This window comes from Pipra filicauda, unplaced genomic scaffold (assembly GCF_003945595.2).
Source record: "Pipra filicauda isolate LSUMZ 115617 unplaced genomic scaffold, ASM394559v2 scaffold11_size5308982_pilon, whole genome shotgun sequence".
Classification (NCBI taxonomy): Eukaryota; Metazoa; Chordata; class Aves; order Passeriformes; family Pipridae; genus Pipra; species Pipra filicauda.
This window is the reverse complement of record NW_024103652.1, coordinates 2,137,625-2,153,852: the sequence shown is the minus strand read 5'-3', so window position 1 is coordinate 2,153,852 and position 16,228 is coordinate 2,137,625. Positions and strand designations below refer to the sequence as shown.

The following is a 16,228-nucleotide window of genomic DNA, read 5'->3' as shown; positions in this document are numbered from 1 at the left end:
TGAGAGCACATCACTGCATGCTTTAAACCTCTCCTAGATCAAGGTACTTCCATAAAACAAGAGATATGATAGGAAAACAAAAAATTATTTTTTTTTCGTAGTTCATACTAAGGATGCTTATTCAAGAGATAAGGCTTATTTGACTTTTCTGTCTCTGCCTACAGAGATCTGATCAGCACTTCTACAGTCTAAAGAGACCAGAAATGCTACTGAGGAAAAATCAATTAGAATCAACTCAGCTAGGTTGGAAAAGACCTCTGAGATCATCGAGTCCATCCTAGAACCTAACACCACCTTGTCAACTAGACTATGGTACTAGGTGCCACATCCAGTCTTTTCTTAAACACCTTCTTGGCGACCTGGGCACACTGCTGGCTCATGTTCAGCCTGCTGTCAATCAGTATCCCCAGGTCCCTTTCTTCCTCGCTGCTCTGCAGCCACTCTGTCCCCAACCTGTAGTGCTCCATGGGCTTGTTGTGGCCAAAGTGCAGGCCCTTGGTCTTGTTGAACCTCATACTGTCAGATTCAGCCCATCTATCCAACCTGTTTGAGTCCCTCTGCAGAGCCCTCCTACCCTCCAGCAGATCAACACTCCTCCTGTTGGTGTCATCTGCCAGTTTGCTAATGGTGGACTCAATCCCCTCGTCTAGATCATCAGTGAAGGTATTAAACAAGACTGGGGCCAACACTGATCCCTGCGGGACACCACTAGTGACTAGTCACCAACTGGATACTGAATAGGCCAAAGTCTGCCCCTGAAAGTCGGTACACTTGTTGATGCCCCTTCCTGTTGAACTGAGTATTGAAAACTATCATTTCATTGTCACTGTACCCCGGATAGCCTTGGACCAACATATCTGTTTGTAAACAGTATGTTTAGCAGGGCCCCACCCCTAGTAGGCTCGCCCACCAGCTGCAACAACATGCTATCCAAGCTAATTTGCTTGGAACCTCCTAGTACTTCCAAGACTGCACCATTTCTTACTACATATTGCAACTTACATTCATTACCTCTTGTGCTATTACTGTGCATGTCCAGGAAGAATCTATCATCACCTTCTCTGTACATATCCATTTGGTAGTTTAAGACAGCAGTCTGTATCTCCCTTTAACTGCCTCAAAACCAAAAAAATCCTAATTCTCAGTGTCTCTCTATGCATTACATGCTTCACTCCCCCTTATCACCTTGACGGCTCTTTGCTGGAGAATATATATGCAAGGTAGCGTGTGCCATCAGAAGTTAAGCAATTGTGTATGTATCTGCAAAAGAGATTTTAATTTCTGATGAATATCAGCTGTGGTGAATGCCACTGGTAGTTTACACTGATCTCAGGCATTTTTAACAGATATATGTCACTCACACACACATACACACATGCTTTGAGAACCTGAAACACAACATTTATCGTGCTCAGTAGAGAAAAGGTATAATAAATTCATTTTATAAATATAAAAAAGTATCAAAGGAAAATGTTTAGATTTACTTGGAAGTAAATCTGTGTCTTGGAAGTAAATCTAAGTGTATGCCTGTGCATCTCTCAAGAAGTGATAACTCACTACAGTGCTGAACACTGTATACACAGAATGATGTCCCAAAAATGTGAGACAAAAAAGACAGTACATGGACACAAACAGAAGCCGAAGGACAACTCTTAGCAAACCATACTAATCAATCAGGCAAATGGCTCAGCGTGTAGTATCTAACTGCTTTACTGAAAATGTTCTTGTTGTGTATTTCTTCCAAATCAAATACACATTATTCCTCTTCATTTGGAAAGCTTTCCCCCTATTTTTTCCATTGTTCTGTTTGTAAAAAATGTATTTACACACACAGACATGTAAGATGGTGCAAAACTGTGCAAATTTACAGGATGAAAAATTTATAAGATTTAACACAGTGTTATGAACACACATGCCAAACGAGATCAGACTGATGTGTACAGACACCATATACAGAACGTTATGCTGCATAGAACACGCCCAGTCAATTGTAGCTATTTATACACTTGCTCTCAATACCTTATCCATTTTTATCTTCCCATGTGCAGCATTAACATATAGCTAAATAAAACACATTTAAAGAAAATTTGTCCCCAAATCCACATATGCAACCTTTCCAATTTAAATGGTGGAAAGAAGAATGCCAGTAACTACATATACACTTCTCAGTAGCAACTGCACATAAAAATTTACTAATATGTCAAACAAAACCAGTATTGAACATCTGTAATTTCCTCTATAGACATCAGTCACTTCAGACTGATCAAAAACTCAAAATGATACAGCCTCCATAGTCTTTGCTCTCCAAAATTAAATACTACTACTGTTTCCAAGTTAATTTAATCCCAAATCTTTACACATAAATTTTTACTGTGCCATTCACTCGACTGTTGCTTTTATGGCAGCTTTCTCAGAGAGGCTCTTGAAATATCCCAGATCTCACAACCCACAGTCTGCTCACTTCCTCTCTCCCGACCTTTTGGCAGAATAATTGCCACAATATACTGCAAGGCATACAGCAGGATTATGCCTGCACCCTTCCAATTGCTCTTTTGCCACTGACCTGTCAAGATGTCCTCAGAAAAAAATGAGAATGGTACTAGAAAACTTACCATACAGACTGTATGGGACAGTGGTAACGACTATTTGAAATCCTTGTCACAAAAACAGTTCAAATCAGAGAACAAGTTTTGCTTGCCTTCTTGTCTTTTTTTTTTCTTTAATAATCTTTATATTTCTAAGATTCTTAGCTGTCTACTTGATACTTATTTCAACAGAGCTTTTCAGACACATTACTGTTCAAGTACAGGCTTTAGGTGACTCTCAAAAAAATTGTATCTTTACTGTACTTAGCCTAAGGTTAATCACTTAAAGTAGAAGCAACAAGAGACAATAATGAGGTTGGACTCTAGACTGTGCTGAAAAGCCATTCACGCACCAAAGAGGGACAGATATACAGGTATTACAAAGAGTGAGGTTACATGCAGTAAGCATATAAGAAAGTATAACATATATATTGAACAAATATATTTTCCAAAGTAAGAATTCCAGAAATTTAAATAGCTTCCAAGTAAAAGAAAAGCATTTAAATACTCATTACAGGCACAGATCAATTATGAGTCAACAAGTCCTCATAAATGAATTTGGAAGCTGAGAACTTCAAATGCTTTATTGCAGTATCTGAAACATGATAAACTCTGGAAAACCGATTTGTTCATATGGAAAAAACCAAACAAGCATCCAAAGTTATTTACAGAGTGAACACATAGTCTTGATGCTCTTAAAACAAATAAAAAACCTCTCCATCACCTAACAAAAAAAAACAATTATAAAATACCAAGAATTATTCTAACATGGAAGTCTGGGAACCTCTGTGTTTTCTATCTGGCTGAATTAATTATTTTAAGAACTTAATATTTTATCAGCTTGCCTGAATGCACAGGGGCCCCTTACACATATATTATCCTACAAATCTAGATTAAGGAGCTAATTTAAATGGTTTCTATGCAGCTAATGAGACATAGTAGCTATTTCTTAAAAATATGGTTTTAGAAAGTTAAATACAAGCCGAAGTATTTTACTCTTAGAAGCAACTTTATCCAGTCAAACAAAAGTTAATAGCTAAGATCAACCAGAACAGATAAAGAGAAAACAAGAAAAATTTTCAAAGTCCCCAACAAATCACAAAACTACTAATATAAAATGGAATGACAGTATCTTTAAAAGCATCATCACATGCTGTTGTTCCCTCTTGGTTAGGTGTCCAAGGTTATAAAACTATTGGTCCTACAGTTAACCTCTTCTTGAGACCTACTAGTAGCTACGTCAGAAGGGAGAGTACAGTTTTAAAAATAAAATAGCATGTCTCAGTCTGGAAAATGCATTATTTCTTTTCTAAAAACCATCTGTACATCTGATAGACCTTCTGCATTTCCCTCTGATCTGTAAGCTTCTTTCTTTGAAGGAGTAGATTCAAACAACTTTTTCCAGCACAAATTTAAGACTATCCTGGTCATCATGCAGAAGCAAAATGCACGTGGGAAGAAATTTAGCTGTAAAGCCTTCTTCTTTCAGAACTCAGGTTCCACTCTCAGGCAAATCAGCGATGCCCTGAGCATAAATGGACTTGTCTCGTTCCCACAGCACGGTCAGACAGCATGTATCTGCACCACTGGTTGCTAGGGAGCAACAAGCTCATTACACGGCATCGTCCACACCCTCCACAAGAATGATGGCACAGGCTTCCCATCTGGGGATCCCACCGACTGAAGTAAGGCTACTGGAGTGCCTGCCAGCCTTCAGTCTCTCAGGGGGGAGCACGCCAATACAGCAGGTGCCAACTTTAGCTCTGCCTTCAAGGCTTTACATTCTGGTTTTGTGAGCCTGGCCAGTGCAATGCAACACACAAAGAGGTCAGAACAGCTTTCCACAGCTGTTGCCATCATACCCCTTACTTTTAGAGGTCAATTCTAAACAAAGATGTTCCTCCCAAAATTTTGGCTTTTCTGACTAGAGCAATGAGTGCCACTATTCTAAAATCCATGTTAGAGGAGAATTCTGTAAAAATGGAAAAAGGCTGAAAAAAATATTCTTTTCAGTTGTTAAAGGAACATAAGATTTGGAGGCATTTAAAGAAGACATACAGAAACCTTGTGATCTCCAAGCTGTAGACATTAGATCCCTAAAATGGATGTCAGCTGTGGACAATTTGGGTCACTTCAAAGTCTAAACACACAACCTTAATGCATTTTTTCAGCTGTTTGTCTCATTAGCACTTCACAGATCTATTCACAATAAAAGAAAAAAAAATCTGTCAAAAAAATAAAAAAGCCACCCTGCTTCTACATGCCAGGAAACTTATTAACTAACAATCTATCTGCATTTTCCTGTACTTGTCACATGTCAAATGCCATCTAGGAATTCTTAGTGCTGGTGAATTAACAAGCACATAAGGGAATACAGCTGTAGATATGCATAGATACCTATACATTCAAGTCCTTAGGCAACTTCAAAATGCCTTTTTTTTTTTAATGCATAAAGAAACATAAAAAGGAATGAGAAGGCAGGCAAATTGGGGCAATTCACTCATCAAATGCATGTAACAACAGCTCTATTTGAAGGAGATAGGTAAATGCAAAAGTATCAACTTTCCCTGTTACCAGAAATTAAGAGTAAATTCTTAAGAATTTATGAAGACCAAGATACGAAAATGCTCACCACTAACATATGAAATAATGTCATGGACACTCATGTATCAGTTAAATATATTTTAAAATAACTGATTAGTTTGAGACATAAATATGTACCTAAGTCCTTACCTGTCTCAACAATTTTTCAACAGCTGACATTACCATGAGCCCTCTCCACACAACTGGGGCAGTCTCTTCTATCAAGAAACCCATAGACATGCTGAAACAACAATGCAAAAACTTAAGCTTTCCAGCACAATATCAAGTACATCTGAAAAGAAGCTTGATTTAAATTAAAACATATGCTCACCATGCGATTCCATAGTTCTTAAGGGGCCTCATTAGATTTTCTAAAACAGAAGCAAACAAGGGTTTGGTTTTTTTTTGAAGGGGAGTTGGTTTTGTGGGTTTTGGGGTTTTTTTAAAGAAATACGTTTATGCTTTTTTTTATCTTTTAAGAGCAGTTTTTCCTCTCTTCTTAAACAGTTGTCTATTTTTCCCTCTCATCCCTTCAGTATGCATTTACCTATCCTATACAAGAATTTGACCTCACTTTTAATTAGGTTGTTACATTTTACTGATACCATTCATCTTTTGCCAAAATAACAACTTATTTGCCCATAATATAATGTCACTTTGTGCTGCCAAAACCAACTTGATCTATTTTCATGAAATCCCCATGCTGTGAAGCATAAATTCCCTATTAAGCAGCCTTCTACTTCTGCAGTACTTCACTAAACTGAGTCATTTATATCAGAACAAAACCAAAGTCCTACGACATGATAGGATTTTAAATATTTTTTTTAAACTGTTATTCATCAATCTCATGAATCAGAAGAACATTCCCATTAACACACTAGAGTTTTGGGAATTTATCTCCTTCTGTTAAGGCTGCTTTGGAACCCAGAGTAGAGGTACTAAATAAAGACACCCCTAAATTACACATTGTCAGCAGCTCAAGGAAAGAAGTCCTGGATTTCTTCAGGCTGGTAGTAGTCTGCAGACTTCTAAAATTTCTGTAGGACAAAAGATGCTTATTTGAATATTGCAGAGGTAATGTCCTTGTCATGCTTCATATTCCTATGCTCTCAGGTGTCAAGAATAAAAATAGGGGAGGAAATGCTGTAATTGTACTGCTGGTAAAGGGGTAAGCAAGCAGAAATTAACAAAAGGAGAGAGCATCCAAAACAAAACATTGCAAAAGCCAAAACTCCTCTTTACAGTCTCTGCCACCTAATTCCACACCTTATCTCAAAATGGCACACGCACACATACAAAAGAACAAAAGGAATTTTCTTTGGTCTAGCTGATGTCTTTTAAGAGCACGCACAGACAGGAACCAGCAGAAAATAGAAAGAATACTTTAAGCAAAAAAAATATATTATTTTGACAGAAACCTTTTATGCACCCAAAGCAAAATAGATAGACTAAAATAAAAACAATGTGAATGTAATGCAGTACATTCAAAGCTGAACTCAAAATTCAAAAAAAAAAAATCAACCAAAAGCACACAAATTAAACAGCTAAACTCTACAGATGAAAGCTTTCAAGCAATCAAGTAAGTGGGCATTCAAGACATGTAATTTTGTAGAAATACAGTTGAAAATAAATTGGATGTTTTGATTTACAAATCAAAAAAGAACAAAATAGGAAGCTAAACAAACCACTTGCATTCAGAAATGAGTATGGAACTATTATTGGAAAAGAGACTGGCTTGGACTGATACACTGTACCGGTGCATAGAGCTCTTCTTGACTTGTGCAGCTCTTCAGTGTTTTGTCAGGGTTTCTTTTGGTGGCATTATGCTGTCTAACCAAATTTCTAGGAACCACAGTCTTATTTCTTCCCCTGCAGTAGGACAGTTTTGTTATGAAGAGGTTGATTACATCTGAACTTCAGCCTAGAGCCCTCTCTAGGCACTGCTTTGGTGTCCTTATAAAGAACATACACATCGCCACAAGTTAGAAATATTGACAGAAATGACTACGTATTTATCTGAGAGGGTTTTAAAAAAAGTATGAGGAAAAAAGTATCTGCAAGAGTATATATCATGGTAGATTCACAGTCTCCATTTTTTACCATGAAATAGGGACAATTTTAAGGCAAAACAAATGAAAACAAAAAGGAGAGGCCAATTTTTGATGTTCAGCACATGAGGACCAGGAACAGGAGAGTAAGATGAATGGAAAAGATACATTTATTCTGGAAAGTTTATCAAAATACTAAGCCACTTCTCAGTTCAATCCAACTGCTCTGCACTACGTCAGTCAAATATCAAGAGGCTAACATCTCAACATCCACTACCTGCGTGGACCATTTCTTCTGCAGAGAAACTACGTACACAGCCTAATCTCACACACGTTCAGAGATCTCCCTTGCCTTCACTTTGGTGGGTAAAACAGGAGAGTTGCTGTGAGTAGACAAACAGTGATCTACAGAGCAACCAAAGGGGCCTCTGTTGTTAAATCTATCTATCTCAAGTGCTTCAGTGGGCTCTGAATATCACCCTTGTCTCATCAAAAGCAACAGGCCTTCCCTGTCCTTCGCCCTGAGACTGGTGAAGATCTTCTAAAACATAACAGTAAAGAAGATTTAGCTTAATGAGATCTCAGTAACATCTCAAATTCCCATTGCTTTGAGAGTATGCTTCTCTGTTATCAGAGGCCTTCCATACAGCTCCAAAAAGTCAACACACAACAAAACAGATTTCTTAAAATCACAACACACAGCAATACTGTGCCACCTATGCCAAGAGATCAACTACAATTTTCCAGTAAGCTTGATGGCCCTAAATAAAAGGATGCTGTGTTTTCTCTGAACATACAAAATCAGATCAGTAAGATCAACAGAGCACCAAGGACATATCAATAAATGCCTTTTCTGATAGAATAAAAGTAAGGCACTAGAAGAGGCAGACATGCAAATCTGTAACAGCATTACAGCAGACTGCTGATTAGAAGATCTCTAGGACTGGTCTGAAGGTTGGATTGTTACTCATATGGGGAAGAATGACATTGATGTAATGAAGATGGATCTTCTGCATTTTGGAATTATTTTTTACTGAGCTTTTTTTCCCTCCCAAAAAACATCAAGCCTTGCAGACTATCCTGCCGAGGCAACTGAGTTACTCCACTCCTTCTCTGAAAAGGCTGACATAGCTGTTCAATGGTGGCCATGGATTAGTACAGCACAGAAAGTATGTACAGAGCTATATATATATAATTTTGGCTCGGATAATTAAATTTCTTCATAGTAGCTTGCATGGTGATATGGTTTGGATTTGTGATGAAAACAGTGACAATAACATAGAGATATTTTAGTTATTGCTAAGCAGTGCTTGCACAGTGTCAAAACCTTTTCTGTTTCTCACACCACCCCACCAGTGAGCAGGCTGGGAGTGTACAAGGAAGTGGGGACAGGACACAGCCAGAACATAAGATCCCAACTGACCAAAGGGATATTCCATATCACATGGCATCATGCTCAGCTTATAAAGCTGGGGAAAGAAGAAATACATAGGGGGACATTCAGAGTTACGGAGTTTGTCTCCAAGTAAGTTACACATGACAGAACCCTGCTTTCCTGGGGATGGCTGAACACCTGCCTCCTCATAGGAAGTAGTGAACTGATTCCTTGTTTTGCTTTGCTTGTGCATGTGTGGCTTTTGCTTTCCCTATTAAACTGTCTTTATCTCAACCCACAAGTTTTCTAGGTTTTACCCTTCCAGTTATCTCCCCATCACTCTCAGGCAGTGAGCCAGCAGCTACCAAGTGCTCAGCTGCACATCAGGGTTAAGCTACAAGGAGCCACTTCGATTCTTGGCTTAGTTTCAGAAGAGGTCTGTTGATGGATACATTAGAGCAAGCAAAACCTTACCTTTAGTCTTATAAAGCAAGTAAAGATAATTATTCCAGAATACTCCTCCTTAGGAGGCATTATACTGTTTAAGAAAAGAAAAGGTATATTATAATTATTAAATATTAATATAGTAGATCATGTAACATCCTAGCAAAGGTATTTTGAGCTCACTGACTCAATGAGCACTAATGCAGAGGAGCTGCTTTGAGTTTTCAAGTGTCTGAACTACAGGGTAGGTTGGGATTTTTTTACCACTTCAAAGACCAAAAAAACATCCAAACATGAGAGGAGAACACTAGAAGCCCAGATTTTCCTCCCTGTTAAAGATTTCCTATTATACTCAGCTATTTTTGGAACTTGCCACTATAATGCAAGATCAGAAACTTTCTAGAATTCTTTCTAGCAATTATTTTATTTAATCTTTGTCTTCAATAAATATTAATATTCAAAGTCACCTGTCTGTCCTAACTGGATTTTGGTCATCAAGTAGCAAAGTTGCTGCTTTTAAGTTCTTCTAGCTTCAATAGCTAAATCTATGAAAAAGTAGAACATTTGTACTATTTTCCAGTTAAAAACATCCTCATTGCATGCACATTTCCAAATGTTTCCAAAGACGCTACCAACATAGAAGTTTTGCGAGCACAGACACTACTGCAAGCTCCAGGCTATGCTCTGAATGTGACTGTTTCCTGATTCTTAATTTTTATACAAGCCCTGTTTCTGTAACACTCATGCAGCTAAAATGAACATTTTTACCTAACAACATGCTTCTAAGATGGCAAATTATTATCTCATTTACAGATGATGGAACCAAGATTATTCAAGAATCCCATGGATCTGGAGACCTATGCGGTGTTCCCCTAGGTCAGACACTCTAACAGAGCCACAGCTCCACTTGAAGCATTTCCATTGTTGGAAAGCATGCAATGAACAAGTAATAAACATCTAGGTGATCTAAACAGTTTAGGTGCGTTGCTGAAGTTACACATTTTCACTTGAAACTCCCAAATACATCTAAAAGAATTTAAACTTTGAAAAGCAAACTGAGGCACAAACAGCATACATTAGAAAAGGCTTAGAGAGTTACACTACATATTGCTCACAATACCTAAGTCTCTAATAACATTTTAGCAGCATTTAAAGCAGCAGCTTTAAAAGCATATTTCTGAATTGCTCATAAGTTTCAGTATTCCATCTTTTACAGTACCTTATTTAAATAAAACCCATCCTCTGCATATATTTATCAGAATTTGAGCAAGCTGATACTTCATCATAGTTTATACAAAAGCTACAGGTTCTGCTGCTGTTTCCACAGCTCATCATTAGCTGGGTTTTCATGACAAATTGCTATTTCCCACCTCTTCACATCTTGGTGACAACTCACTGCCTGAAACACAGAAGACGTCTGGCACACTGAAACACACAGCCACCATGCCAGTCAGACAGAGACACTGCAGAGCAGCCTGGGGTCCGGTACATTCACCCAGATTATCTGACACAAACTCAATGTGCCATACCTACAGACAAGCTGCAATAGGTTTTCAGCATGGTCACTTATAAGATTTCAAAATATTTTGCATCATCTGGATTTTAATTGTATACAATTTCATATCCTGCAGTGACTACAGGATACCATCACAATCTAACTTAGGACTCCAACATACACAGCATACATCCAACATAGTAATTCTCATATGGCTGTCACAACATACAAATATAAGGAACTTATTTGCTGTTTATTTTGAAAGTCACCTCCCAAGGTCAACATCCTGTAAAGGGAGGATCCAGGTTCCAGCCAAGGACACAAAGGCTTCAGACTATACAGGCTTTCCAGTATCAGGAAAGGGAAAGAAGTAAGAAAGGGGTGGGAAAGAAGGAGGGGAAAGAAGGGGGAAAGGGAAGAAACACTGGACAGGAAGAGTAGTAAAATGGTTGGCTTTATTTGTGTAAATACAGATGTCTCCTGCCACTCTGGATGCCTTAGGGAGCTGAGATCTGTACAGGGCTAGCAGATTTGGCAGAGGGCATGGGAAGAAACCTGAAGGGGCAGCAAGACACCAGACACCATACTCCACTAGCAGTACTAGTTTCCTAAGCAAAGACAACTGAATTCCACCCTCAGTGTGGTAAAGAGGAAAGAAATGCAGCAGAGGGAAAGGGAATGAATAGCAACAGGGCCCCAGGGTATCCTGCAATAAAACACAGAGACACCAATCTATGTCAGAGGGTAAAGGATGCTGTCACCAAAAGGCCAGTCAAAGTCACAAATTTTAAATCTTTGTTTTAACTGCTTGTGCCAGAAGTCCAGAATATTCTACAGTAAGTGACAGACTAATTGAGACTTCAAGCTTGATTTCACACTGTATTATAAGTTTACTTGCAGGATTGCCCCAGAAATACTGCAATTTGTATTTTAAGCTTGAAGAGCTCCACACAAGGAAGGCTGTGATTGCCCATTACATTCCAGACTAACAGTGTTATCTAACCATGAACGCATCACAAATACTTAACCAAAGCAAACTAGTAATGAGACTTCAAGAGCATTATTCCATGCTCGTTGTTCAATTTCAAGAAACATACACATAATGAAATGCAGCTTTTCCCATTACCTGAGCAGGTTTTCTACTTTTTTTCCTCCTGATAGACTGCAGAGGAAAGAAAGCTCTGTAAAAGCTTTTTCATTAACAGAAGAGTTTAGCAGATATGACTTCATCAGTCCTATGTAAAAGCAAAAGGACTAATTGCTTGCTGGAAGACTATACTTCAAAAGCAAGTCGCGATTTAGTCACATCTTTGTTACATTTTAAAGCAGCACTGACTTGTTAGGTTTAAAATAGTAACACGTGACTAGTTTTAAGTATCATGCCACTACCTTCCATCACAAATGTCTTTCTTACAATTGCTAAAATAACTCACATTTTGAAATGCTCTCAGATCCCCATGGAGCCAAAAAAATTATTTATAGTGGATCAGAAGCTTTATCAGACTAATTTGGGTGGGTTCTTTTAGTTCATTATATCCACAAGGAATGAAACAGACTAACCCAACATTCAGTTCAAGGAATCTGTCCTGACACACAAAACCTCTGGGAAAGCTCATGTCATCTGAAGCACTGACTTGCTGGTGTGACAGGGGGACTGCCCAAGTCAGTCACGTAACAGGGTGACAGACAACAGCAGTACAGAACAGGGAGCAGCAGGAACCCAAGCAGCAGACATTCACTACACATTACCTTCAATCCAAGAGCCAACTTCAAAAAAAATTCCAGTTAACCAGGGACTTTTAATTGCTTTCAAAACAAAACTATGAAACTCAATACATTTGAGTCAATTCAGCCTTTCTAGGTTTAACATTGTAAGCAAGACCCAAAACCAAAAGAAATTTAGGTGAAAAGACACGGGAGAAAAAACTGTTCAAAGGATTATATGTAATTGTGCTGATTTTGGGTGAGATAGTTAATTTTCTTCATAGTAGCTGGTATGGGGCTGTGTTTTGGATTTGTGCTGAAAACAGTGTTGATAACAGAGGAATGTTTTAGATACTGCTGAGCAGTGCTTCCACAGAGTCCAGGTCTTTTCTGCTTCTACCCCACCCCAACAGCAAGCAGGCTAGGAGTACTCAAGGAACTGGGAGGGGACAGAGCGGGGACATATGACTACAACTAACCAAAGGACTACTCTACACTATATGGCATTATGCTTAGCATATAAAGCTGGGGGAAGAAGGAGGAAGGGGGGATGTTCAGAGCGATGGCATTTCGTCTTCCCAAGCAACCGTTACACAGGATGAAGCCCTGTTTTCCTGGGGATGGCTGAACACCTGCCTGCCCATGGAAGTGGTGAATGAATTCCTGGGTTTGCTTTGCTTGTGTGTGTGGATTTTAGTTTCCTTATGAGAGTGAGTGAGTGGCTGTACAGGCCTTGGTTGCCAGTTGGGGTTAAACTCTGACACTGGACACTGATGACATTGATTAAAACTACAGTAAACTTGTCGATTCTCTATTTAAAAAAAAAATGTGTTCCTGTGTATATTAAATATTTCCTTTTGCATTTCATATGAATCTCCTCCTACATCCTTCCGTGATTTTATTCTAATTTCATCACTTTTAAGGTGAAGTTCTGTGTACTTTACAAGATTAGGACTATCGACTAAAGCAAAGACATGTTGGCTTTTAAACTCCTACTGTCACTTTTAGCCTCTGGTCTCTATAGGGAAAGGATTAAACCACTTTTTTTTCCTATTTTTTATATACTGTGCTTTATTTCTTTATTCTGGAAAGCCACTCCATTGTACTGCAGAGAAGGAAAGAGGGAGAATACTGCAAGAAACCCAGAGAGGAAAAAAAGCATGAAAGTGAAATTGCAAGGTAAAAATATTGAGAAAATTCAGATTTAATTACAGTCTTTCAATTTTACTTCTAGCAGAGAAGAGCAATGGAAACATTTATTCCTCTGAAATAAGCAAAAAGGTAAATGTGTTCAGTGTACCAAAACATGATTAATTTCTTTTGTTTATTTATGTACAATGAAAAGTGTATCTATCATGTTCCTATAATAAAATCATTTTGCAATTTAATTCCAATTTTTGTGTAAGTTGAACCAAATAACCATTTGTATATCTTAACAAGTAAACTTCATAATATAATGAATATCTGCTAATAATCCATATCAAATCACTTAGAATTACTGCACTGCAGGATTAACAACATGAAGAGTAATACAACTCCACTTTCAAGGACTTCAAATGTATTTTTTCAGGTCAAAGTTTTTCAGTAATTTATACTGGAATAGTATTTGGTAAAATTTGATTTGCCATTTATCCAAAAAGACTGCTCTCAGTAAGAGGCTTTAGTTACTACACTATATTTTTATCTTATACTTTTTCGCCCTTTTTTTTTTCTAATTGTATAATTTATGTATAATGAAAAATAAAATTTTAATAAATTAATCCCCTACAGGTGTTTTTTTTTAAACAGCAGCTAACAACTGTATGCACTATAACTAATTCCTTGTAGAACTGGGTATCTTCCATCTCCTTTACCTTCAAAGTAAAGATCATCAATTTTTGCCACAAGTGAACTCATCAATAGCTGTACTCAACCAGTTGAGGTTAATTGTTACAGGTTTGAAGGCAACAGTCAAGGATCAGAATAAAATATTTAACACTTAAGTAGTCTTCTCGCTTTCAACTACTTCATCATGAACTTTGGAAAAGCCTCCAAAATATAAACCACAACTAACTACAACATTCTGAATTACTATTTTGTCCCGTGTAAGACACATGGGACCTACTCTACTTCAGCCATCCAGATAAACTGGGATAAGACATTACCAAAAGTAAAACACAGGGTTTCAGTTCAGACTTCTTTGAAAATAGAATCAATAAAGGATATTCTTAGACTAAAAAACACTTGCTCACAAATCGTGAAGTAGTGTCAGTAGCAAATATGACTTTTTTGAAAGAATCAATCATGATGCAGTGCCATTGGTAGAGCATGATAAAGACAACTTGGAGACCTCAAGCTGTATCTTTAAATTTAAACTCTTATGCAAGATCAAGAAACTTCTTCATGATTACCACAATAAATATGCTACATATATAACATTTTTTCTATTTAACTATTCCACTCAAATTTTCTGTTTATAACCCTCAAACAGATGCACCTCAATCTCTTTATATTCCAGCAGACATCTTTAAACAGTCACAACTATTTTAAATATTCACTTTCTCTTACAAGAGTCTGCTATCACAGTCTAAAGAGTAGCAGACATGTACACATACCCCAGTGAAAAAATGCAAATGTCCATTTCTGTAGCTGCCCCAATATTATATAGACTCAATGGGGCCAGCTACAAACACTGGTAGCCTTCTCTCAGAAATTACTTTTCATTCTAAATTTTGAAAACAGACACCCACTACTGATCTTTTGAATATACCATTTTATTAAGAAACAGAAGAGACACTGAAGCTATCATAAAATGAGCAAAGGTTTGAAATACTAAGAGAGCAGCCAACTGTCAAAGATTTGCCCACCAAAACCTCCATAATCATTTAAGCGAACTGAAGAAACTTATTTATCTGGCAAAATGGTCATATTTTTTTGGCAATATAATAGTTTTTACTCTCTGCCAACTAGTTTAAATGGCAGATTTAAAAGAAAAAAAATTATGCAGTTCACTAAGCCAGAAAACAGCTTTTCAGTAAATTATTTGGGAAAGAATAAATGCTATTGTTACTTGTGTTATTAGCATTGCCCTGTGTATACATTGTAGCTGATGTTAATATTTATTCCATAGTTAGATAATTCCATTAGCTAATTAAATTCAGTTGTGAACTTATTAACCAATATTTCTCTGACCATTTAGCTAAAGTATTTTGAATGACAGCCTATTAAATGTTAGCAGAGTTTCCAATGTACTACAGCTAGCAAAATTAAATTAATGGAGTATCTTCCATTTATACAGACTCTCCTCAACAAGAACTCCTAATTCATTTTGAATACTTAAATAAAAATAGCATAACCATAATAATTTCTATTCAGCAGTAATAGTTACTGCATGGACTTATTCTGTATTGTACCAGGCATCTCTAATCCCTTTTCAACTGCTCGTGTGAGAAAAGAAACAGAAATCAAAGATTGCAGGAGCGCTCAGAACTTCCCAGGATTACTCTACAGATTCATTTTCAAATCCAGGCCTCACAATGAAGACAACATTAGACATTAAACATATTTTTTGATTGCTATGCTATTAAAAATGTTTTTAATTGACTTATTGTTGTGTAGACATAGTTCATGCATACAAGTAACACAGAACTGCCTGGGCTTTCTCAATTGCTATGCAGTATTTGTTCAGAGCTTGTTTTACTCTAGAAAACATAGCAAGAAATCAGAAGATAACACTAACCCTCATTATACCAAAATACAAGGGTCATACACGTTTGTGTATCTATATACACATTTTATATATATATTATATATATATAATATATATATAAAATGTATATATATATATAATGTATATATGTAAAATGTGTATATATGTAAAATGTATATATATGTAAAATGTATATATATAAAATGTATATATATATAAAATATATATATAATGTATGTATATATATAATGTATATATATATATAAAAAATGTGTATATATATATGTCTCCACACACCTACGATGG

The 16,228-nt window shown here is 37.0% G+C and overlaps 1 protein-coding gene across 5 annotated transcripts in view; it reads right to left on the bottom strand.

The window, feature by feature from the left end:
• NUBPL (nucleotide binding protein like) overlaps window positions 1–16,228 on the bottom strand; it is a 93,658-nt gene that overhangs the window by 56,300 nt on the left and 21,130 nt on the right. For 2 of the 5 annotated variants that reach the window (XR_005565494.1, XM_039386471.1), the window contains exons 5-6: window positions 5,500–5,539; window positions 5,319–5,409 (exon numbers count right to left, since the gene is read on the bottom strand). The exons of 1 other annotated variant lie outside the window; for it this stretch is intronic. Coding sequence is in view for 3 of the 4 variants with exons in the window: in XM_039386471.1 (XP_039242405.1) it covers window positions 5,319–5,409; window positions 5,500–5,539 (131 nt within the window). In the remaining variant the exon portion in view is untranslated. Of the gene's footprint in view, window positions 1–5,318; window positions 5,410–5,499; window positions 5,540–6,922; window positions 7,788–16,228 lie in introns of those variants that run through there. 2 more of the 5 variants (XM_039386479.1, XM_039386484.1) reach the window with 2 other exon arrangements.